Source organism: Vulpes vulpes, chromosome X (assembly GCF_048418805.1).
Source record: "Vulpes vulpes isolate BD-2025 chromosome X, VulVul3, whole genome shotgun sequence".
NCBI lineage: Eukaryota > Metazoa > Chordata > Mammalia > Carnivora > Canidae > Vulpes > Vulpes vulpes.
The window spans coordinates 120,330,061-120,353,708 of NC_132796.1; the positions used below are offsets into that span (position 1 = coordinate 120,330,061).

At 59.8% G+C, this 23,648-nt stretch overlaps 1 protein-coding gene and 2 long non-coding RNA genes across 3 annotated transcripts; 1 reads left to right on the forward strand and 2 right to left on the reverse strand.

Moving 5' to 3' along the window:
* The first annotated feature begins 133 nt into the window (after window positions 1-133).
* ABCD1 (ATP binding cassette subfamily D member 1) lies at window positions 134-18,658 on the forward strand. Its single transcript, XM_072744918.1, has 10 exons — window positions 134-1,572; window positions 4,234-4,414; window positions 10,297-10,439; window positions 10,527-10,695; window positions 11,283-11,377; window positions 13,968-14,113; window positions 14,531-14,676; window positions 16,959-17,043; window positions 17,293-17,418; window positions 17,520-18,658. The coding sequence occupies exons 1-10, from the start codon at window positions 673-675 to the stop codon at window positions 17,728-17,730; spliced, it is 2,202 nt and encodes a 733-aa protein (XP_072601019.1). The 5' UTR covers window positions 134-672; the 3' UTR covers window positions 17,731-18,658.
* Window positions 8,815-13,941, reverse strand: LOC140596294 (uncharacterized). The gene is made up of 4 exons (XR_011998332.1): window positions 13,043-13,941; window positions 12,445-12,615; window positions 11,774-11,956; window positions 8,815-10,976 (listed from the first exon to the last, which is right to left on the reverse strand). It is a non-coding gene; the product is annotated as an uncharacterized lncRNA (long non-coding RNA).
* LOC140596292 (uncharacterized) lies at window positions 14,528-16,197 on the reverse strand. Its single transcript, XR_011998330.1, has 3 exons — window positions 16,050-16,197; window positions 15,856-15,955; window positions 14,528-14,660 (listed from the first exon to the last, which is right to left on the reverse strand). It is a non-coding gene; the product is annotated as an uncharacterized lncRNA (long non-coding RNA).
* Window positions 18,659-23,648: the final 4,990 nt, after the last annotated feature.

Genomic DNA, 23,648 nt, shown 5'->3' on the forward strand with positions numbered 1-23,648 from the left:
CTCGAGGCTGGGCGGGGACGCCTCGGGCGCGCCGGGAGGGGGGCGGGGCCTTGGCGGGAAAGCCTGCGCGCGCTTCTCTGGCCCGCGCGGTCCTCCCACGTCTCAGTGGTCGGGGAAGGGGCGGAGCCCAGCCGGAGAGCGAGAACGGGGTGGGGCCGGCCGCGCCCGGGCTCCGCCTCCCGCCCCTCCTCCGCCTCCGCCCCTTCCCCCCGACTCGCCCCTGGGGAGGGGTGGGTGGGTGGGGATTCGGGGCGGGTGGCGAAGTCACTGTCGGCTTCAGCCGGGCTGCGGAGCGGACGGACGCGCCCGGTGCCCCGGGAAGGGGCGCCACCGGGAGAGGAGGAGGAGGAGGAGGTGGAGAGGAAGAGCCGCCCTCTCTGCCGACACCCCCTACCCCCACCCCCGAGGCTCTGCCCCCAGGGGCTGGGGGCCTGACAAGTTTCTCCACCTTGGCTGCCTGAAGAGGCCGCTACGCTGGAGGGCCCCGAGCCCACCGCACCAGGGTCCCCAGCACCATCCCCGGTGGCCTAACGCGACAGTCTCAGGAACCACTGCAAGGTTTCCAGTTGCCTAGACAAGGAACCGGGGGTCAGAGCAACAACCCTTCCAGCCACCTGCCTCGACTTCTGCCTCAGGCACCAGTCCCAGCCCTGTGCATCCAACCCAGGTGACATGCCGGTGCTCTCCACCCCCCGGTCCTCGCGGGTGACCACGCTGAAGCGCACAGCCCTGGTCCTGGCCCTCACGGCCTATGGAGCCCACAAAATCTACCCTTTGGTGCGGCACTACCTGGCTGCAACCAGGGGCCCTCAGGTACCGGCAGGGGAGCCCACGCAGGAGGTGTCTGGGGCCACAGCGGCCAAGGCCAGCGTGAACCGGGTGTTCTTGCAGCGGCTCCTGGGACTCCTGCGGCTGCTCTTCCCCAGGACACTGTGCCGGGAAACGGGGCTGCTGGCGCTGCACTCGGCCTCCCTGGTGAGCCGGACTTTCCTGTCAGTGTACGTGGCCCGCCTGGACGGCCGGCTGGCCCGCTGCATCGTGCGCAAGGACCCGCGGGCCTTCGGCTGGCAGCTGCTGCAGTGGCTGCTCATCGCGCTCCCTGCCACCTTCATCAACAGTGCCATCCGGTACCTCGAGGGCCAGCTGGCCCTGTCTTTCCGCAGCCGTCTAGTGGCCCATGCCTACAGCCTTTACTTCTCCCAGCAGACCTACTACCGAGTCAGCAACATGGACGGGCGGCTTCGCAACCCTGACCAGTCCCTGACCGAGGATGTGGTGGCCTTTGCCGCCTCTGTGGCCCACCTGTACTCCAACCTCACCAAGCCGCTCCTGGACGTGGCGGTGACCGCCTACACCCTGCTTCGGGCGGCCCGCTCCCGTGGGGCCGGCACAGCCTGGCCCTCGGCCATTGCCGGCCTCGTTGTGTTCCTCACAGCCAACGTGCTGCGAGCCTTCTCCCCCAAGTTTGGCGAGCTGGTGGCAGAGGAGGCGCGGAGGAAGGGAGAGCTGCGCTACATGCACTCCCGAGTGGTGGCCAACTCAGAGGAGATCGCCTTCTATGGGGGCCACGAGGTGGGGCAGGTCGGGGTACTGGGCGCAGACGACAGCTGGTGGCAGGGGGCAGGCAGGGGGCAGGCGGCCACGGACAGCAGCGCTGGCGGGCGCCGAGGCCAGAGGTGTGGGTAGGCCACAGAAGACCAGACTGGGGATGGCAGGGCCTGGGGCAGCCCAGGCTTAGGCCCCAGAAATGGAGAAGCAGGAAGGCTGGGTGGGGACCGCCCGGGGCCACTTCTGCTTCCTCTCCCCCTCGGGGTGCTTATCCTGGCCTGGGGCGGTGGAGCCTAGCGGTTCGGGGTGCGGGAGCTCCCTGCTTGCTCCGCTCCTACAGCCAGCCGGGAGGAGGCTCCTGCCATCTGGAAGCAGGGACCCGGGGGGGGGGGGGGGCGGGGGGCACGGCCGGCTGCTGGGCCCGGGGCCCTTTGAAGGCCGGCATCTGGCCCAGCTGGTGGGCCCGGCAGGCCGGCGTTAGGGGCATGACTCAGCCCGAGCGGGCGTTAACGAGCAGCGCCGGCGGTGCTGGGCGCCCGGGGTCAGAGCCTCCCCCGCCTGCGCCCGCAGGCGGCCCGGCTACCTGCTCGGCTGCCTCCCCAGGCCCGCCCGGCCCAGGCCGCCACCGCGGCGGGACGCACTTCCTGCCCGCCGGCGGCCACCCTGCCCCCCGCGCGGCCGCCCTTCCGCCCGGGTCCCAGGCGCGCAGCTCCCCAGCAGGCCGGCCGGGAGCCTGGCGCTGGGAAAGGTTACTCGGGGCCAATGCTCCCTTTATCTCGCCTCGCCCCTCCCCTTCCTCGTGCCTGGGGTTGCGGCTGCCTCGGGCCCTGCTCTCTGCGACTCCGGTTTCGGTTCCCGAGGGCTTCTGGAGGGAAGGGCACGAGGCACAACGGTATAGCCGCCTCCTGGAGGAGGCCCGTGTGTGTCCTTCCCGGCTCAGGTGGCCTCTTGTCGCCTGACCTTGTCCCATTGGCTGCATGTTGGGCAGGGGCCGTGATTTTTTTTCCTAAAGGCTTGTCCCTAAACTGTGCACAGCGGGCATCCCAGGTGTAGGGCTGGGCTCCAGGTTGGGGGAAAATGCCTGGTCTGCAGCTACAGCCCGGGTCTCTTCTCCCGCATGCTGGACTGCAGGGCCTTGGCGGTCAGCCACGGCCTTGGGTGAGGCGCTTGGCACTTTACCCGCAGCTACATTGTCAGCCCCGGCTGGCGCTCCTGCCAGCTCCCAGCACGAGCCTGGATTGCCAGGGTGCTCGGAGGAGGCGTGCTCACTTCAGGAACCAGGATTGGACTCGATGCAAAGCCAATCAGTGTGCCAGACCTGGCTGGTGGGGGCAGGAGGGCCCCGGTGTGTGTCCACAGCCTGTCTCTTTCCACCTCGGCTCAAGGGCTGGAAAGTGGTGTGGGGTGATGGGCCCTCGTGGGTGCGTCAGGTGCCTTCACTGAGCAGGCACGTGGCTCACCCCAGTTCCACCAGCTGATGTCCCTATGGACACTGGCCCAGGCTCCATTCAACAGGTTAGGGCAGAGGTGACTGGCTGGCTGGCGGGCAGACATCACAGTGTCCTGTTCTCACTGAGCTCCCTGAAGGAGGCCGAGTTAGATTTCATTCGCGTACACACGTACACACAAACTGCCGCTGGCTGGAGAACAAGGTGAACCTTTCTCAGCAAATCAAAGCATCAAAGCAGGTTTATGAGAACCTGGTTCTCTGCTGATGGCTCCGCCAGGATGGTGCAAAGTCACGCCTCTTGCTGCCTCCAAGTGGTGTGAGCTCGGGCAGGTCCCTTTGGCTCTTGGGCTTCGTCGTCCCACAGTCCAGCGGGCGTGAGAGCACACACGCTGTGGCGTGTGATGAGAGTCAAGTGCGAAAATACTCGGCAAAGGAGACGGTGCCAGGCTGGGCAGCTGGGCTCAGCCAGGGGTGGGAGGCGGGGCTGGGGCACAGACCCCTGTAAGGAGCCTAGAAAGCCACCACCGAATGGCCTCCTTGCCATGACCGGTTCCGGACCCCTCTGGTCTGCCTTCCGTTCCCTTCGCCGCTATCTTCTCCAGACCCTGCGGGAGCCCCTTTCCCCGGCTGTGCAAGTGACCTGGGGTCGCAGGTGGTGGCCCCTGTGGCAATGGGGAGGGAAGGGCGGCACTGGCGGAGGAGCCTGCCCTTCAGCTCTCTGGGGGGACAATACGGTGTCGGGTCTTCATCCAGGGGAACCTTGGGCAGGTTGGGGCAGTGGGGCCCAAGGAGACGGGGAGACTCTGGAACTGAGTTCCTCAAACCCAAGTACCGCCTGTTGCTTTCCCGTGCCGCCCTCTGCTTAGTTAGGGTTAGCACCCCCCTCCCCGCCAGCAGTTGCCCAGAGATGCCCCAAAGCTGCGCGGGGCAAAACAGGGGTGTGGTAAGCATGCCCGCTAGACAGGTGGTGGAAAGAAAGGATGGGGCCATGGGCCTCGGAAGGTGGGGGTGGGGAGGCCCTTCTTGGTGGCGACCGTACCCTGGTACTATGACGTCAGGCAGTCCCGAAGTTCGAAACCGGCCCCTGTGAATAGGGCCCAGTTGTAACCCCGTACCCTTGCCCTTGTCGTGGCCACCAAATGGCATAGCGTGTCCGAGCGGTGCTTGGAGACTCTGGTGGTGCCCGTGGGCCTTACCAGGAGGCCGCCTGGCCTCCCTCTCCCGCCCTCCCGCAGGTGGAGCTCGCTCTGCTGCAGCACTCGTACCAGGACCTGGCCTCGCAGATTAACCTTATCCTGCTGGAACGCCTGTGGTACATCATGCTGGAGCAGTTCCTCATGAAGTACGTGTGGAGCGCCTCGGGCCTGCTCATGGTGGCCGTCCCCATAATCACTGCCACGGGCTACTCGGAGTCAGGTGAGAGCCGCGGCGTCGCAGGGGGCCTGTCCTCCCGGGCTGGGGAGGCCCCGGAGCTTGGCTGACCTGCCTGCCCTTTCTGCTAGGCCCACACCCCTGCCGGGGTCCCGGGCTCTGCACCGGTCACCCTCGCCCGGAGCTCCTGGTTGCCTTCTGCTCGGCCTGTGTCTCCCCTCTCCGCCATTCCACGCCCCGTGGCACCGCGCCGCTGAGCCTGGGGACTGTGACTCAGGGAGCCCCTGTGTCCCTTTCTTAGATGCACGCACCCTCGCCCACCTGGTCCTGGCCTCGGCTCGCCGCGACCTGGGAGTGGAAGGAGGGGGAATCAGCTTCGGCTCCTTCGTCGCTTGGGCCCTGGCTTTCCTGTGCCTAAAACAACTCTCGTGGGTTGCCGCGGGTATAGACGGGCGTGGACCTCGGCCCTAAGGCCTGCGGTGGGGGTGAGGAGAGACCGGAAAGCCTACCTTGCTTGTCACTTTAGCTCTTGGGTCATCAGGATTCCCCTTTGTCCCTCTGCTGGCAGTCTTTTGGTGGCCGCCCTCTGAAAGGTTAACACTGGCTTGGGAAGAGTCCCTGTTAGCCTCGAGCTCCTCCTCCACCTAGCCTTTAGAATATTCTAGCTCAGGGTCCCGCCAGGCCCACGTTTGATGTAGCCCGGGGTCAAGTTTGCCTTCCTGTTGTTTTTACGCTTTGCTTCTTGCTTGATTGGGTCAATGTGTGTTTAAATTCAGCCCTCTGGTCACCGATTTCTTTGCCCGCTGGTCCTTTCCCACAGCCCAGTTACCTTCTTCCAGAGGGACATCTTCTAGAAGTTTTTCCCCCGCAAAGCTTTTGTTATGGAAACATTGAGATTGTTCTGTTGTCTGAAAACATCTTTACTTTACTCTTTTCTAGACTAACGTTTAGTTGGGTGTGGGAGTTGGGGGGACGATTACTATCTCTCAGCCCCTTGACAACATCCCATTGTCCCTGTGGGACAGTCTGCATTGTCTCTCTGGTTACTTCTGGACTTTCCTCCCTGGCATCCTGCAGCTTCCCTGTGAAGTATTTACCTGTAGGCTTCTGTTTATCCTGCTTGGGATTTGTTGTATGGCTTTCGGATATTCAGGGTGTCCTGTCATTCTGGAAAATTCTCAGCTGCGATCTTTTCAAATATGGCCTTGGTCTCCTTCCTTTACTCTTTTCTTCTCACTGACTCCGTTGCGACTCCTCACCACTTCGCCGTCTGAATTCGGGGCCATCCCCACGGATCTTTTATGCTCACTTGTCCATCAGTTTTTTCTTTGGCTGCATCTGATTTGAAATTTTTTGAAATTTCAGTGACTATTTCTATAAGTTCTTTTTGCTTCTTGTTCACACAGAAATTTGAAAACAGACATCTTTTTTTTCAAATAGGAATTTCTTTTCTTTTCTTTTCTTTTTTTTTTTTTTAGATTTTATTTATTTATTCGTGAGAGACTCAGAGAGAGAGAGGCAGAGACACAGGCAGAGGGAGAAGCAGGCCCCGTGCGGGGAGCCCGATGCGTGACTCGATCCCGGGACCCCGGGATCAGGCCCTGGGCTGAAGGCAGATGCTCAGCCACTGAGCCCCCCAGGCGTCCCTCAAATAGGAATTTCAAACTGTTTTCGTAGATGTCTGATTCTCTCAATTCTTGGACTGCTCCTTTTTTACGCTCCATGGTGTCTGTCCAGCTTGGGGATTCTTGGGCGTGTAAACCAGCTTTATTTTCCACCGGCTGCTGTTCGCTCACAGTGGATCATTTCCCCGTGGGTGTTGCAACCAGACTTCCGTGGGAACCCTGAGTGGCCTAACTGGGGGGTCATTCCCCAGGAAGGTGTGTACTTGCTTTTTTGTTCAGGCCACACACACCTGCCTGCCAGGGTAAATAACCACTTGGAGGCCCTTTCGCCTTAGCTTCTCGGCTTGGGGAGGAGGGGCTCGTGACCTTGGCAGCGGTATTAATTTGAACTCCAGACACATAATTACATATTCTTAGGGGAGACCTTTTGTTTGGTGCACCCAGAGCCCCAGCTATGCAAGAGAGACTTCCCTGTCTTCTCCCATCTCTGGAGATTTCACAGGAGCACCCGAATACTGGCTTCTCTTTGTGCTCCTGGAAATTTCCTTGCTTTCCTTGGAGCACAGCTCTGCTTGAAAAGGTGGGGTGCCTGGCTGGCTCCATTGCTGGAGTGGGCGACTCTTGATCTCAGGGTTGTGAGTTGGAGCCCCACGTTGGGTGTAGAGCTTACTTAAAAAGAATAAATAGGGATGCCTGGGGGGCTCAGTGGTTGAGCACCTGCTGTCGGCTCAGGGCATGATCCCGGGGTCCTGGGATTGAGTTCCACATCGGGCTCCTTGCGGGGAACCTGCTTCTCCCTCTGCCCGTGTGTCTGCTTCTCTCTCTCTCTCTCTCTCTCTCTCTGTCTCTTGTGAATAAATAAATAAAATCTTGAAAAAAAAGAATAAACAAAACCTATTGTAAAAAAATTTTTAAAGTTAAAGATGTGTTCTTTCATGCAGTTTGGTAGCAAGAGGGTTTTCAATTGCATATAAGAGAGAGAGAGCCTGACTTGTTTCAGAACCAGAAGTCTGATTCTCTCCCTATTTGTGTCTCTACCCTGGGGCTTCTGGACCCTCTGCTACCTGTCCGCCCCTGGGTGACCCCCAAGAGGAAGGCTCTAACTGGAGGGGGATATTACTTTCGGCTGCAAAGGCCTTACATGAGGGTGGTGGCCTTGATTTAGGCACAGGTGCCGGACCCAGTCAGCACCCCTGGCCTGGAGCATGGGAATCCATCCCGAGGACACCGACCTGTGGTTTCTGCAAGGGAGCGCCTGCAGCCCCCTTCCTCTATAGCTGTCCCTGGGCCCCAGACCCCCAGGCTCCTTCCTGACTACTGCCGTCCTACCGGCCTCCTCGTTGTTCCCCTGAAGCAGGGCTCTGCCGGGAACGCTCTCTCCTCTGGGGACCCACCGCCCCACCGCCCTCTTCTCCTTCCCCGCTCGCCCGTTGCTCTCCCACCGCTGACCACACTGTCTATTCCACTTCTCTATTTGGTTTGTCGTCACTCTTGTCACCTTAGGCTCTGCGTGCTCACTGGGGGTGGGGATTTTTGTCTGTTTTGTCCTTGCCGTGTCTCCAGGACCCGGTGGCCAGTGAGGGCTCCGGGGGCCTCCTCCAGGAGGCTGGGGCCCTGGGGACCGACGGGAGGAGTCAGACACTTACCAAATGCGGGAAATTCAGATACCTTTGGCCTGCCGGAGCTGCAAGGCCGGAGGGCCCAGAGGGAGGATGGCCTTACCGTGAACGGCTGCCTGGTGTCCTGCCCCGGGGCTCTGGTCTTAGCTGCCTGAGCCTCTGAGGAAGCCCACAGAGGGCAGTCGGTGCTGTCTCCGGGGAGGTGCCCGCTGTGGCCAGGACGCCCCCAGCAACTGCAAACCGTTTCTCTTTCTGTGCAGTCACTGTCTGGCTTTTAGGATGTCTGGGGAGGACAGCTTATGTCCCCCCTGCCTGTTGGGGGCTATGACCCTGGGGGCACAGTGGGAAGGCAGGCCCAGGGCCATTAACTGTCAGGATTAACCCCCACCCGTGTCTTGTTCCTTGGATTGCTGGGCCAGGCCCAAGAAAAGGCAATGCGAGGCAGTCAGGCCGTCCATCCCGTGCCTTTTCCACCCTGTACCCAGGTGGCCCTGAGGCCACCTACCCCTTCCCACCCCACCTCTGCCGTCATATTTCTCAGGCTTCCACCTTGAATTTACATATTGACATATGCCCCCACCCCGGATAGAGTCCTTGGGCCCATCATGGGAAATCCCTTCCCACCACTTCGGCCCCAGGAGCCTCAGCTTCCCCTGGATACCCCAGTGAGCACTGCTCACTCTCCCACACCCCAAGAAGCTCAGAGTCAGCCTTCCCCTTGCTCCCCATCACCATTTCCAGAACATTCCTTGTGTAAAAGCCCTGCCCACTCAGGAGCTCTAAGGGTCAAGGGAATCAAGGCCACTGACAGAAGAGGATTAAAGGGAGCAACCACGGAGTCTAGACTGAACTAGAAAAGCAAGTTGAGACAGAAACAGGCTCCCGGGGAGAAATAGGGGCGTCGAGGATGGCCATTCTCATGAGGGCCACAGAATACAGTGTCGAGGCATGAGATGAGGGAGAAACGAGGTCCAAAAGGGACACACGTGTTGGAAGGACCCGGGGGGACGACGGCTCTGGGTGTTGGATGATGGGGTGCAGGTGTGGCCCTGAGAGGGGCTGCCATCCTTAGCATAAGACACAGAGCGAGGGCACTTTAGGGAAAAGGAGCTGGTTGTGCCAAAAAAGAAAGGCAAATGCTTACGGCTCATCTTCTGATCCAGATTATTCGGATGTAATTAACATACCGTACAATTCAGCCTTTTAAAGTGTACAATTAAGTGGTTTTTAATATATTCAGGAAATTGTGCAACCATCACCACTAAATCCACAACATCGTCATCACCCCAAAAAGAAACCCTGGACTCATTAGCAGTCACTCTCCAGCACTCCCCAGCCCCCCGCACCCACTCATCTTTCTCTTGCTGTGGATTTGCCTCTCGTGGACACGTCACATGAATGGAATCACACAATCTGTGGCCTTCTGTGTCGGCCTTCTTTCACTCAGCATCACATTTTCAAGGTTCATTCACATTGTAGGGTGAATCAGCACCTCCTTTTTATGGCCGAATAATCGTCCATTATTTACGCATACCGCAGTTTGTTCGTTCACCGGTGGACATTCGGGTCGTTTATACGTTTTGATGATTAGGAACACTACTGCCACCACCATTTGTGTACAGGTTTTCGTGCGAACGCGTGTTTTTGTGTCTCGTGGATGCATGCCCGGGAGGAGAGTTGTTGGGTTCCGTGGGAAGTCTACGTTGAACTTTTGGAGGACCTGCCTGGCTGGTTTGCACGCAGCTGCACCATCCTACATCCCCACCAGCCGTCCCCGTAGGCGTGGGGCGGTATCTCCCCGTGGCTTCGATTTCTATTTCCCTGATGACTAATAATGTTGAGCATCTTTTCACGCGCTTCTTAGCCATTTGTAGATCTCAGAATACAGTAGAATCATCTGTTGAGATCCTTTGCCCACGGTTTCATCGGGTTCTCTTTGTTGTTGAGTGGAAAAGGTTCCTTACGGTATTCTGGATCCGAGATCTTCTCGGATATGTGATTTGCAGATAGTCTTCTCCCAGTCTCTAGGCTGTCTTTTCACTTTCCGGATGGTTCCCTTTGGTGCCCCCGAAGGTTTTATTTATTTTTTATTTATTTATTAGAGAGAGACAGAGACAGAGAGAGACAGAGGGAGAAGCAGGGTCCATGCAGGGAGCCTGATGTAGGACTCGATCCCGGGTCTCCAGGATCACACCCTGGGCTGAAGGCAGCACTAAACCGCTGAGCCACCGGGGCTGCCCAAAGTTTTATTTTTTATTAATTTTTTAAAAGATTTTATTTATTTATTCATGAGAGACACAGAAAGAGACAGAGGCAGAGACACAGGCAGAGGGAGAAGCAGGCTCCCTTTGGGGAGCACGATGTGGGACTCGATCCCGGGACCCCAGGGTCACGCCCTGAGCCAAAGGCAGGTGCTCAACCAGAGACACCCAGGCATCCCAACCCCAAAAGTTTTAATTTTGATGAAGCTCATTGATCTGTTTTTCTTTTGTTGCCTGTGCTTTTGGCGTCATATTTAAGGAGCCATATGTTAGTTTTGGGGGGGGGGGGTATGAAGCAGGGGTCATCCTTTTGCAAGTGGATACCCGGTTGTCCCAGCACCATCTGCTGGAGAGACTTTTCTTTTCCCCAGGGGGTCAGTTTTGCTTTTCCACAGTCCCCTCCTTTCCCCTGTGCCCCATAGACTCAGAGGCAGTGAAGAAGGCAGCCTTGGAGATGAGGGAGGAGGAGCTCGTGAGCGAGCGCACGGAGGCCTTCACCATTGCCCGCAACCTCCTCACAGCTGCTGCGGATGCCATCGAGCGGATCATGTCATCCTACAAGGAGGTACCCCCCAGCCCAGCACCGCCCCCTGCCGTGCCTCCCACCGCTCCCCCAGCTGGCAGTGTCTGAGCCAGGTCACCATCCCCGCAGGTGACAGAGCTGGCCGGCTACACAGCCCGAGTACACGAGATGTTCCAGGTATTTGAAGATGTCCAGCACTGCCGTTTCAAGAGGCCCGGGGAGCTGGAGGACGCTCAGGCAGGGCCCGGGGCTGTGGCGAGGTCTGGTGTCCATGTAGAGGGGCCCCTGCAGATCCGAGGTAAGGGCGCGCTCCCCACGGACACCCCCACCCGGAGGGCAGGATCTTTGAGCTGTGTCCCAGGGAGGGCTTCCGGGGCCTGCCGTGACCCCCGTCGCCTTCTTTCCCCGAGTGGTAGCTGCTAGTCATCCCCCTCACTTGCCAGCTCCTTCCCAGTGCTCTGGCCAGAGATTTCTCTTGTTTCTCTTCGCAAAAGAGGGAGATGCAGTCCCTGAGTAGAAGGGATCACTCTCCCATGTGGGCAGCAAGCGAAAGTTCGAGACTACAGCAGGGGCTGGGCACTGTGGAAGAGGGGCCCAAACGTCAAAGCTGCCATTAAAATAGTGCCAGGAGCAGAGGGTTTTACAGAGCAAAGGCGGACTCCGTGCCTCAGGTTCCAGAAGCCAGAGAATTGACATTGCCCCTCCCCTGCCCAGAGCAGAGCACCACACGCTGGTTGGGGGCAGGCTTCCGGAAGACCCATATTCCCAAGGGTCCCCGGACCACACACTGGCATGCCGTTAGCGGTGGAGTGGCACGTGGAACCCACCAGAAGGCAGAGGGAGTGCTGCTGCTCCCTCTATTCCTTCATTGCGTTCTCTTTCCAGGCCAAGTGGTAGATGTGGAACAGGGGATTATCTGTGAGAACATCCCCATCATCACGCCCACAGGAGAGGTGGTGGTGGCCAGCCTCAATATCAGGGTAGGTCAAGTGGGGGACGGGGTGGGGGGTCGCCTGACCCAGGAGTGCTGGCCTGGCTGGGCTCAGCTATGGGGCCCTGGGCCTAACCTTCTGTAGTTGCAAGCCCCAACCCTCGGTGTCTGGCTTATTGGGCCTGGATGTGTTGTCATTCCCCAGATCTACTTGGCTAGTGGGCTAAGGTCAAGGTGAGATGCCAACGTGTCTCTGACTGTTGGTTCTATTGCAGCAGAGTCATAAAAGTGACTAGCGACTACTAGGAGGAGCCAAGGGGCACCCAGGGGCTCCTGGCCCTGGCCCCATGTTGCCATCCCCCCCCCCGCCCCCATCCCCGAGAAGCCCAGGACTTGGGGTCTCTGCTTCAACTGTAACTATGGTGAAGTAGATTCCTCCAGTGACCTGGGCTTAGGGTCCCCTCCGTCTGCTTTAAGGAGCCTCCAGCGTGGGTGTGTGCTGGGTACAGCCTGGTCCAGCGGGAGGGCTCCCAGCCACTGCAGAGGCTGTCTGCAGAAAGGAAGCCCCGGAGGCCAACACCCACCAGTCTCCGGCGTCCCTAGTCGGAGCTTCCGACACGGTCGGGGCCTGATAGGGGAAGGAGAGGCCTGGGGTTGGGGCGGTCCGTGTAAGAAGTGAGAGGGAATCATTCCTTCCTTCCTGGGCTGGGCACTGGGAGGCAGACGTAAGTTGGACGGGCATTGCCTTCAGGGAGGCCCCACACCGGGTCCCCTAAAGTAGTGCCAAGGTCCCAGTGAGCTGCACGGGATCCCGTGGGGGCCACGGGAAGGATGGTCCTATCCCTGAGGTGAGCAGAGGTCACAGGAAGCTGCACGGGGGCTCGGGGAGGTGGGCAGCATGAGGAAGAAGGCCTCCCCCAGAGGGCAGGCCGTGAAGTGGCAGGAGCGGGGAGCCGAGGGGCCGCAGCTGGGTGGCCTAGAGCCGTGGCCCGGCGGGGAGGGCCTGGGGAGAGGCGAGTGGAAGGTCAGCGGCTGCTGGGGCCAGTGGGGGCTCCTTGCCCTGATCTGCCAAGAGGGGCCCCGAGAGCCGCTCGGAGGCTGGGCACGTTCCGTTACCTGGAGCGGCACAGGATGGTGGCGTGATCCCCGTCGCCCCTGGCCGTGCTCACTCTTGGGGTGTGACAGGGAGCCACCAATGGCTGGTTTATCCAAGGCAAACGATTTCCCTGCAGGCCCAGCGGCAGCCAAGTAGGCAAAGACCAGGGGCCCTGGCTCTCCAGGGCGCAGCTGGTTAGGGAGCAAGGCCAGGTGAGGAGGGGTGTCTGGACGGAGGAGCCGGGGTGCGGGGCGAGGCGGAAGCTGGGCTCGGGGGCTGGGAGATGCCCGGAACAGACGGGAGCGGTTCCCGGTCATGATGGGCCAGGCCGTGGGGCCAGGTCGGTGGAGGAGGGAGAGGCCCGGGAAAGAGGACCAGGGAGGCCGCCGGGGCGCCACGGTGGGGGGGGGGGAGCCAGGCCTGAGGCACTGGCCCTTGCGCATCCACCATGGAGGAGGGGGGCCCAGCACCCCCCCTGCCCCAGGGCATTTATAATTTGACAAAGGATCACAAAGTGATGGGCTCGCACAGCAGAAGCGCTTCGCTCCCAGTCTGCTCCCGGCCGCTCCCAGTCCGGGGGGCCATACTGGCCATCAGTGGTGTTCCCAGAAGCCTCACCTCGGTCTCGGCCTCCTCGTCACGTGGCCTGCTCCCCGTGTGCACGTCTCCATGTCCAAAAGTCCCCTTTTGCTAAGGACACCGGTGACAGCGGATGAGGGGCCCACCCCACTCCAGGATGAGCTTGTCTAAATTTAACTGGCTGCATTTGCAAGGACTCTTTTTCCGAATAAGGTCACATTCTGAGGTCTCAGGGGTTAGGACCGTAACACACGCGTCTGGGGGCGATCCCGCTCAATCCACAACACTGCCACTCGGACCTGGCGACGGGGGGAGCTGTGGCCTCAGTGCCCTGCCGCCTGACCCCTTCCTTCCTGCACACTCCGCCCAAGCTCAGCTGGCCTTTCTCCTACGGGAGGCATCTCCCTAAGGCCAGTGGGCACCCTGTAGTGGGCTAACTGGAGAGCCCGAGGCCCTTCACGCTGAGCGCAGGGGTCACAGCGGCATCCGGCCAGCGCCCTAGCACCCGCAGGGGCAGTGAGAGGCCCAGGGGGAAGGGGGACTAGCCAGGCATTAGGAACAGAGTGGGGGGTTATCACTGTCCACCCAGAACTCGAAAGAAAGCCCCTGGCCCGGACCCGGGCCTCCCGGGAGAGCAAGTCTGCCTGGGAAGCGAAGACACTGGGAGTCCTGGTGAGCTGGGACGGCGGGCGAGAGGGGGCCACTGACCTCCTGGGGCCTTCCTCACGCTGGACCCCTGCTCTCTGGTGCGTGGCAGGGGCTTAGGGATCAGACCCGGACCCCAAACAGGCGTCTGGCTAGGGCTCTGGCTGCCACACCTCATCCTTCATGCCCTGCTGTCCGACACCAAGACCCCGAGAATGGCCCGCCTACCAGCCTGGGCACGGCCCCGGATGGGGGCCCCAGGGGAGGGGACGGAGGCCCGTGCAGCCCCCCCCAGGTACCAGCGCCGCTGCCTCCGCAGGTGGAAGAAGGCATGCACCTGCTCATCACCGGCCCCAACGGCTGCGGCAAGAGTTCTCTGTTCCGGATCCTCGGCGGTCTCTGGCCCACTTACGGCGGCGTGCTGTACAAGCCCCCGCCCCAGCGCATGTTCTACATCCCTCAGAGGTGAGGGGAGGCGTCCCGCCGCTCCGCCCCTACCCCTTCACCCGTGGGACCTGCCACCCAGGAGCAGCAGAGCGGGGGGCATCGGGAGAGCTCAGCGAGGTCGTGCCCCCCGAGTCGGAGGGGCCGTGGTGCCTCCACCTGCCGTCGGGCCGTGGCCTACTCACCTGGCAACTTGGTAGCCGGGGGGGTGTGTGTGCACGCGCAGGAGGGGGGTGCGAGGCATCTGTGCACGTGTGCTGTACGGTGTGGGGGTGTGGGGGTGCACATTGTGAGCGTGCGTGCAGGGGGGCTTGTGAGCCCTGCCCGGGTCGCTTAGCGGCGGGGGTCGGCCCTGCCCCCAGCAGCCAGGGCCGGTGACAGGGCCCCGCTGGCGCACAGGGCAGCCCTGCCCCGGGTAGACACGCAGCCTTCCCACAGGCCCTACATGTCCGTGGGCTCCTTGCGGGACCAGGTGATCTACCCAGACTCCGTGGAGGACATGCGCAGGAAAGGCTACTCGGAGCAGCACTTGGAAGCCATTCTGGACATCGTGCACCTGAACCACATCCTGCAGCGGGAAGGAGGTAGGGAGGTGGCGGCGCCTCTCACCTGGCAGCGCCACGGAGCGAGCCCTCAACATTGCCCTTTGTCCCAACACTCAGGTGAAGGGCCTGCTGCTGCCCCCCCCGCCACCCCCGCCCCAGCCCCGGAGGGACACAGATAGCCCCGCCGTCCAGGAGTCCAAAGTGCTAGGAGCCCTGGAAGCCCCACCCACCAGTGTGGACCTGAGTCCCCGAGGCAGGGGAGGCATCCAGCGGGCGCGCTCACTTTTGGCCCAGGACACCCTCTCCAGGCTCTGGGGCTCATGGCAGGGAGGGCCCAGTGGGCCCAGCGGGGAGCTCGGGCTTTCCCTGACAGTGAAGGAAGCCTTTGGAAGCTTCTAGGCAGGGACGTGACAGGTCAGTGTCACATTTCAGCAAGAGGACGGACGCTGGGCATGAGCAGGGCAGCTGGGGATTGGGTGAGCACGAGGTGTGTGTGCAGAGGGCCCCCAGCGTGGGAGGCAGGACAGAGCCCTGGAGGTGCCAGCCCCTGGGTAGGAGCCCGCGGGAGTGCAGGGACAGCCTGGTAGCAGGAGAAGGCACTGCTCGAGGGCCTACCGGGCTTGTCTGCAAATACCCATGGTGCCCAGAGGGCAGGAGGCGGGGAGGGTGGCCCAGCCGCAGGGGGCCCCACCAAGGTGGGGCTGGGCCCAGTTTCCTCTGGGAAATCTGACAAGTGGGGTCCCACCCCTACCTCCACCCCTTAAGGGGCGCTTGACCTTACTTAAGCAGTGACCTGGGCCCCTGACTCTTCCCCCCCCTCCTCCCCGAGAAGGGCAGGTACCGCTCCCTCCCTCAGCACCACCAGTAAAGGCCGTGAGCCCCGTCAGGGCTCAGAGCAGGCCTGCAGGGAACCGCAGGTGATTCCCGAGGCTCCTGCCCGGGTGTCGTCCCCCGTGTCACAAAGACGGCTGGCCCGAGCTGGGGCACTGAGTGGCGCCGCCCCTCCCGGGCCTCCCCTGGGTGCCGTGGACCCCCGGGCTTCATCCCCAGCTTCCCTCTGTCCCGATGAGCCCTTTCATGTTCCAGCCGCCCCGCACCTGGGAGCGCACCCCTTCTCCTATCATCCGGGGCCCCCGGGCTGTTAGCACTGAGTTGGGCTGCGAGTAGCAGAACCACCCCCCCCAACAGGGGCTCAGATGGGTCGCAGGTTTATCTTACCACGACACAGACGTCCTGAGGGAAGCAGGCGCATCCCCAGCCGTGTGAGGGCCCCTCGGGTCACTCAGCGGTGTGTGGCCTCCGTTCCCAAGGTCACCTCCTGTTGCAAGACGGGTGCTCCAGCCATCACGTCACATCCCAGGCCGCGGGATGGAGAAAGGGGTAGCGTGGGGGAAAGGGCCAGGGGTACCCACCCTGTGTCTTTGAGAGAAAGTTCCAGAAGCTGACACGTGTAACATGCTTACACCCCACTGGCCAGAGTTCAGTCACATGGTCACACGTCACTTCAAGACAAGCTACCGAGGAGAGTGTTCTGTGGGTGGCCACACGGCCTGACAAAACTTCTAGGCCCGTGGGAAGGCAGAGTGGAGGTAGGACACGAGGACTCACTTCTGCTCACACTTGCTGAGACCCTGGCACCCGGCAATGACACCAGCAGCCGGTCCCTGCGGGTGAGAAGCCTTCTGGAGAGACCCCTGCGGCATCCCTGGGACTGGGCCACCGCTGGAAGCACTGGCTGGCCCTCAGCACCGCGCCGCGTCCTGCGTGCGTCCTGCGTGTGTCCTGCGTGCGTTGGCTGGGGCGGCTTCGACACGGGGCCCCGGTGGCCGAGCACCTGCCACGTAGCCCCTCCAGGGCCGCGGCCGGAAGCGCGGGGGTCTCCGGGCTGAGAGCGAGGCCGTGCGGGCCTGGGTCCCTGGCTCGCCGGCGGCGGTCCTCGCCCTGCGTCTGCCCGTGGCCGCCCTCGGGGGGGTCCAGGGGGTCCCGTGACGTCAGGAGGCGGGCCCGTGGGACCGGGGCGCAGCCCCCCGACCTCGGACAGCGGGCCCCTTGGGAAGGCCGCGGCTCCCAGGAGGCCCTGGGGCGTGGGGGTCCCACATGTCTTGGAGGGGACACGATGCTGTCCGCAAGTCTTTTTTGACTGTTCAAGTGTCACCTGCAGATGGATAAGCATCCGGGGCGCGCGTCCGCAGTGGCCAGCGTTCAGCATGGTCACACGAGCCCCATATCCCACGGTCACTAGCGTCTTCGGCCCCTCCCGCTGTCCCTGGGTCGGGGACAGCCCCTGCGGAATTGAACAGAAGCCCCTTGTCCTTGCCTAGGCTGGGAGGCCGTGTGCGACTGGAAGGACGTGCTGTCGGGGGGCGAGAAGCAGAGAATCGGCATGGCCCGCATGTTCTACCACAGGTGAGCTGGGCTGTCGGGGGGCAGCGAGGCTCCCTCGGGCGCCCAGCCTGCAGCGGGCACCAGGGGCAGCGTGGGGTGTCCAGGGGCCCGGGCGGGACAGCCAGGCGGGGGGGGGGGGCCCGAGGAGGCCTCACCGTAGCCCCAAGAAGCGGGATCCGGTAGGCAGAGCGGGGTGCCCACCGTGTGGGGGTGGGGGAGGCCGAGGCTCGGAAGGACCCCACAGCCTGGCGCCTTCGACCCCACCCCAAGGCCCAAGTACGCACTCCTGGATGAGTGCACCAGCGCCGTGAGCATCGACGTGGAAGGCAAGATCTTCCAGGCGGCCAAGGACGCTGGCATTGCCCTGCTTTCCATCACCCACCGGCCCTCCCTCTGGTAGGTGCCCTCCCTCCCCGCCCACACCTTGGCAGCTGGGGAGAGACCCGCCAAGCGTCTCCTGCTGAACAGCCCCTGCCCCCGTCCCTCTGCCGGCCCAGGAAGTACCACACGCACTTGCTCCAGTTTGACGGGGAGGGCGGCTGGAAGTTCGAGAAGCTGGACTCCGCCGCCCGCCTGAGCCTGACGGAGGAGAAGCAGCGGCTGGAGCAGCAGCTGGCGGGCATCCCCAAGATGCAGCGGCGCCTCCAGGAGCTCTGCCAAATCCTGGGCCAAGGCTCCGGGGTCCTCCAGGGTGCCGTCCCCCCCTGAGCCCTGCGGTCATGTGAAGGAAACAGCGGCACTTGCCCGCCGACCCCTGCACCCAGCCCTGCCGCGGGCCCACCCTGCATGCCTCTCCCTCCCAGGCCTCCTGGCACAGGCCTGCCCCGCCTCGAGGACTGCCGGCAAAACCACGTGCCTGTCCCCGGGCCCCCTCCCCTGGCCGGGCCAGGTGGTCCTGCCTTCTTTCCCGGGGGCAGGGGTGGAGATGAGCCCCCCACTCGCACCGCCAGCCAGTCTGTGCAGAGCCTTGCGTTTCCGGGGCCCTGCTCTCCTGACGCTGCGGTCCCCCCGGCGCCCTCCTCTTCAGTCCCTCAGAGACCCCACGGGCCATCCACTGCTACCGCCCGGATGGCCCAGCGAGGCTCCTGTCCCCCGGGACACCCTTCCTGCCATAGAAGCAGCCAGACAGGGCCCCTCGCGTGCACCCCTTCTCCCTGCCGGTTGTCTCCAAGAGCCCTCAGGAGGAAGGATTGCACAACATTTCTGAGCAAGCGCTGGTAAGAATGTAGCCCCTGCTCCTGTTGGCCCCTGGCCTTCTTTCCTTCTACAAGCTAATTTACTGGAGTCCCATCGGGAGCCATCTCGATTGCCAACACAAGCACCCTGCCAGCCATTGAGCCAGCCCCTGGTGGCCTGTTGCCCCACCAGCGTACACTGCCAGCCACCTCCCGGGGTGGGGTGGGGGGCACAGGCCAACCGAACGGGGAAACGGGCTGGGGCTGCCGGGCATGAGGGCACCTGTGTGCCCAGCTCAGTGCCAAAGAGGGGTCAGCCAGGGGAGCTGTCTCTGCAGAGCCGGCCCCCACCCAAGAGGGAGACCCCACCACAGCCACCGCATGTGCCTTTCCAGGTCCTCTGCCCTCTGGCCGGGGAGCATCCCTCAATCCCTCAGTAAAAGCCTCCCGCAGAAAGTGCAGTCCTGCCTCCTGGCCTGTTTCTCTGGCGGGGCTTGTGGGGCAGATGGGGAGGGGCATGAGGTTGCCTGGGGTGGAAGGAGGCACCGCCACCCCTGCCCCCACGCAAAGACACAGCTCAGCATATTCTCCAGCTGACTCGGTGGGGAGGTAGATTTAGCAACATCTCACAAAAATATTGGCTGAGCACAAACAGGACTCTGGAGCAATCGTGGGCCGGGTGCTGGGGTGGAGCGGAGAGGACGCTTGCCCGGTCCCTGCAGGAGGAGCTTCTGGAGAGACGCTGTGGGAAAAGCCGTGAGCTGCAAAGTGGGCTGGGGGGCTGCGGGGCGGGCACAGAGCAGGAGGAGGGCCACAGTGAAGAAGTGGTCCTAGACCTTCTAGGGAGAGGGAACGCTCGTAGGGACGCCCAGAGGTGCATGCTGAGCACGCCACAGGGCATCATGGTCAATGTGATGCGGAGGGAGAGGAAGGGAGGCGCAGGGCCTTGGGAGGCAGGATGGAAACCGCATACAGCGATGCTGCGGGGAGGCGAGAGCGCACAGCTGGGTCCCCGTCCACTGCTCGTGGGAAGGGAAGTGAGGCTCAAAGCAGGTGCTCAGTCCGAAACTTAGACGTGAATGTTCGTAGCAGGGCTGTTGATGATAAGCCAAAAGTGGAGACAGCCCAGAAGTCCATCAGCAGGAATGCGCCAACCAAATGTGCTCTGTCTATACGATAGAATGCTATTCGGCTAAAAAAGAATGAGGTTTGAGCCCCGCTGCAGCATGGACGGACTGTAGAAACATGACAGTAAGTGAAAGAAGCCAGACACAGAAGACCACGCACTGTGTGAGTTCGTGGGTAGGAAATGTCCAGAATAGGCAAATCTGTAGCGACACAAAGCAGAGGAGCTGTTGCCAGGGGCTGGGTTTCCTTTCGGGGCAATGTTCTGGAGCTGTAGAGGTGACGGTTACACAACATTGTGGCCGTACTAAATGTCACCGAACTCTGCCCTTTAAAAGGCTTGATTTCATGTTATGTGAATTTCACCTAAAAAAAAAAAATCGATCTATGGATAATAGACGATGGAGACATTGATTGATTGATTGATTGATGATAGCTAGATGACACCTGATTGATAGATAATAGAGGCATGGTATATACAGAGAGCTGATTGGTGATAGATAGGGGCGGCGATGAGAGAGCAACCACTTAAAGCAGCCCACGCAAGGTGTGCTGACGCTTGGAATCCCGGATGTAGAGTGAGGGTAGACGAAAGTCGAGATGTGGGCAGGGGTCAGACTCTGGGGGGAGTGGAGCGGGACCGCCCAGGTGACCCTTGGACTCTGGCTTAGGTGGCCAGGGGAGCAAGGGCACCCTTAGCTGAAGGAAGGACAGTCCGTGATAGAAGATAGAAGTGGACAACCTGGGGAGGAGGTGCCTGGCGTTCCATCTGGGGGATGGGAGATAGCCTACGTTTGACTTGAATTGAGGGGTTAGGATTTGTTCTCGATCCCGGGAGAGGTAGCGGATCTGGAGGGTGAGGAGCTTTCCCTCCTTTTCTTTGGAAGATTGTTGAGGTCATTCCTACCTGATGATAAATCCTTGTTTGTTTGTTTTTTTTAACTTACATAGTTAGCATGGTTCTGTGGTCTGCCACCAAACCGTAATTGATACAGATGGGAAGAGACGTAGCCGGCGGAGCCTGTCCACAAGGAAGTTAGTGGAGAGAAATTAACTTTGGACAAAGTAGACCTCAGGGCACAAATCATTGTTAGGAATAAAAGAGGTCACTGCGTAATGATTAAAGAAATAACTCTTTCACAAGCATTAACCATTAACATGTGCGCACCTGCCTAATGGTAGAACCTCAAATATCTATCAAACAAAAAGCAGAAAAAAGAAAAATTAAACAGGACATTTGCCACAATACATCCCACCACTTCTCACTGCAATCGGGAGCTCGAGAAGACAAAGCTTGCGAGACTATAGGAAAAACTGAGCGAGCTCGATGAATGGACAACCCCAAACTAGAGACTGCATACTCTTTTCAAGTTCACCTTGAACATTTACTAAAATTCACCATGTCGTAGGCCACCAAACCAGTCTCGACAAGTAAAGAATTTAGCGGAGCCTTCGATAGCTCAGTTGGTAGGAGCGGAGGACTGTACTAAAAGAATTGGTATCATACAAATCGCATTCTCCAACTGTGATAGAATAAAATTGTTAGTCCACAATAAAACTAAAATTACATCCTCTCCTATGTTTGGAAATTTTAATGTACAGATGTAAATTTTAACATGCACTTCCAGGTAACTGGTGCAAAAAAAAAATTATGATGAAAACCTAACAACAGAGCTGAGCAACAATGAAAACACTACATGTGCAAATGAACAGGGGGGGCCTGGGTGGCTCGGTTGATTAAGCCTTGGGCTCAGGTCATGACCCCCAGGGGTCCTGGGATGGAGCCCCTTGTCTCATGAGACTCTGCACTCAGCGGGGAGCTTGCTTCTCCCTTTGCACAAACCACCCCCCACCCCAGCTCATGCTCGCTGTCACTCTGCTCTCTGTCAAATAACATATTAAAAAATATATATAGGATGTAGCTTAGGAGGAAATGTATAGCCTCAAAAAGAATACAATGAGCACCAACTCAGGAAGCTAGAAAAACCACAGCAGAATAAACCCAGAGAAAATAGAAAAACAGAAATCATAAAGACAGCAAAAATTAAGGAAATGGAAAAATGAAAAATCAATAAAGCCAAAAAAGTTTGTTCTCCAAAATTAGTAAAATAAACAAGTCTCTGGCAGGAACGAAAAGAGAATGCACACGTAAAGTGATGCGAGGAGGGAAAGGGGTATAGCCACAGAGACAACAGCCAGTTTTTTTTTTTAAGATTTTCTTTATTTGAGAGAGAGAGAGAACACAAGTGGGGGATGAGGAGGGGCAGAGGGAGAGGGAGAAGCAGATATCCCACTGAGCAGGGAGCCCGGCATGGGGCTCGACCCCAGGACCCCAGGATCATAACCTGAGCCAAAGGCAGACGCCCAACCGACTGAGCCACCCAGGTGCCCTCCACTGACAGCCATTTCAGGTGCAGTGGGAGGCTGTAAAGCAGGGGAGCTCGGACACCTGTGGAACCCTTGCTCCTAAAAACACCGCGAAAATGACAGTAAGGGGGTGACAAATGTACAGTGGAAGAAGTTCGCCATGGAAAATGAGAGGAGTGCCTACCAAGAATGTTTTATTTTTTTAATATTTTATTTATTTATTAGAGACAGAGAGAGAGAGAGAGAGAGAGGCAGAGACCCAGGCAGAGGGAGAAGCAGGCTCCATGCAGGGAGCCCGACATGGGGCTCGATCATGGGTCTCCAGGATCACACCATAGGCTGCAGGCGGCACTAAACCACTGAGCCACCCGGGCTGCCCTCCAAGAATGTTTTAGAAGCTGGAAAACCGGTGGAGGAGTAACAAGTGACATAGGAGACCAGAGCACACTCTTAACCCAGCAGGAGGAGGCAGCCGGGAGCAGGACCTGGTTTGCACAAGAACTGGAAGCGGCAGATATCTCAGAAGAGAATATGCATGTATGGGAGGGGGGTGGACTGAAAATCTGTATAAGAAGCTGCTAGATGAGGGGCGCCTGGGTGGCTCAGTTGGTTGAGTGTCTGCCTTCGGCTCATGTTGTGGTCTCGGGGTCCTGGGATGGAGCCCTGCATCAGGCTCCCTGCTCAGCGGGGAGTCTGTTTCTCCCTCTGCCCCTGCACCTCCTGCTCATGCTCTCTCTTTCACTCTCTCTCTTTTTTTTCTCACTCTTATTCAAATAAGTTTTTTTAAAAAAAAAAAAAAAGCTGCTAGATCTCACACACACACACACACATATACACACGGAAGCTAAAAAAAAAAAAAGCTGCTACATAGCCCCATCTTTGCCCCACCTCTTGCAGAAGACCAGACTTCACTCTCCATCAGGTTAGAACAGAAGGGTGGAAATGCAGGGGCGCCTGGGGGTGCAGTGGGTTAGCCGTCTTGGTTCCGGCCCGGGTTGTGGTCTCAGGGGCGTGGGATCAACCCGCGTGTCGGGCTCCAGGCTCGGTGCAGAGTCTGCTTAAGCTGCTCCCTCTCCCTCTGCCCCTTCCTCTCTATCTCTCTCTCTCTCAAATGAATAAAGCTTAAAAAAAAAGAAGGCCCGTGGAAATGCAAATTAAAGTCACAGTGAAATATCCTTTTATTGCCACTGATTGGCAGGAAGGAAAAGCGTGGCAGGGAACACGGACTGGCGGGAATCTGTACCCTGCAGGGGAGGGGGGCCGTGATCTAGAAACTGGTATAACCACTTTGGAAAACAATTTGCCATTATCTAGTAGAGTGGAAGGCGTCCGTGGTCATGAGCTAACAGCGTCACCCCCGGGCACATCCTAGGGCAACTCTGGGGCCTCCCCGAACGAACCAGATCACGTGCACGAGCAGTTCGGGGCAGCGTTGTTGATGAGACACCAAAGCTAGGAACAAGCCAACTGTCCTTTAGCAGGAGAGTAAGCGCACGATGCCCAAGTCCTACGACGGGAAGCGACTCAGCAAGGACAGCGCCACCCTTGCACAGGGGCCACGCCAGTCTTCTCCGTATCCTTCCAAGTGTCGTGCACAAGCCGCCGGAGGGAGCGCGCCACAGGAGTGACTAGAGGACGGCTGTATGCACCAACGTGGCTTACGTCGCCGATGCAATTTGAGCAACGACTTGCGGGAACGTACACCTGGTCTGATGCCATTTGTCTAAAGCCCCAAAGATGCAGAACTAAGCGGCGTTGTTTAGGGACAAGGCATACTGGGGAAAAGTGTAAAGGAAGGCAAGGAGAGGGTAGCGGTGCCCTCTGTTGAGGGAGGAGGGGGCCGCCGGGGCCTCGGAGGCTGGGAGAGTGGGGTCATCCAGTTGCTGGCGGGGACACGGGCAGCGGGCTTTCCCATCGTTGTCTAGACGAGTCACAGAGCTGCTGTGTGCTCTCGTGTAT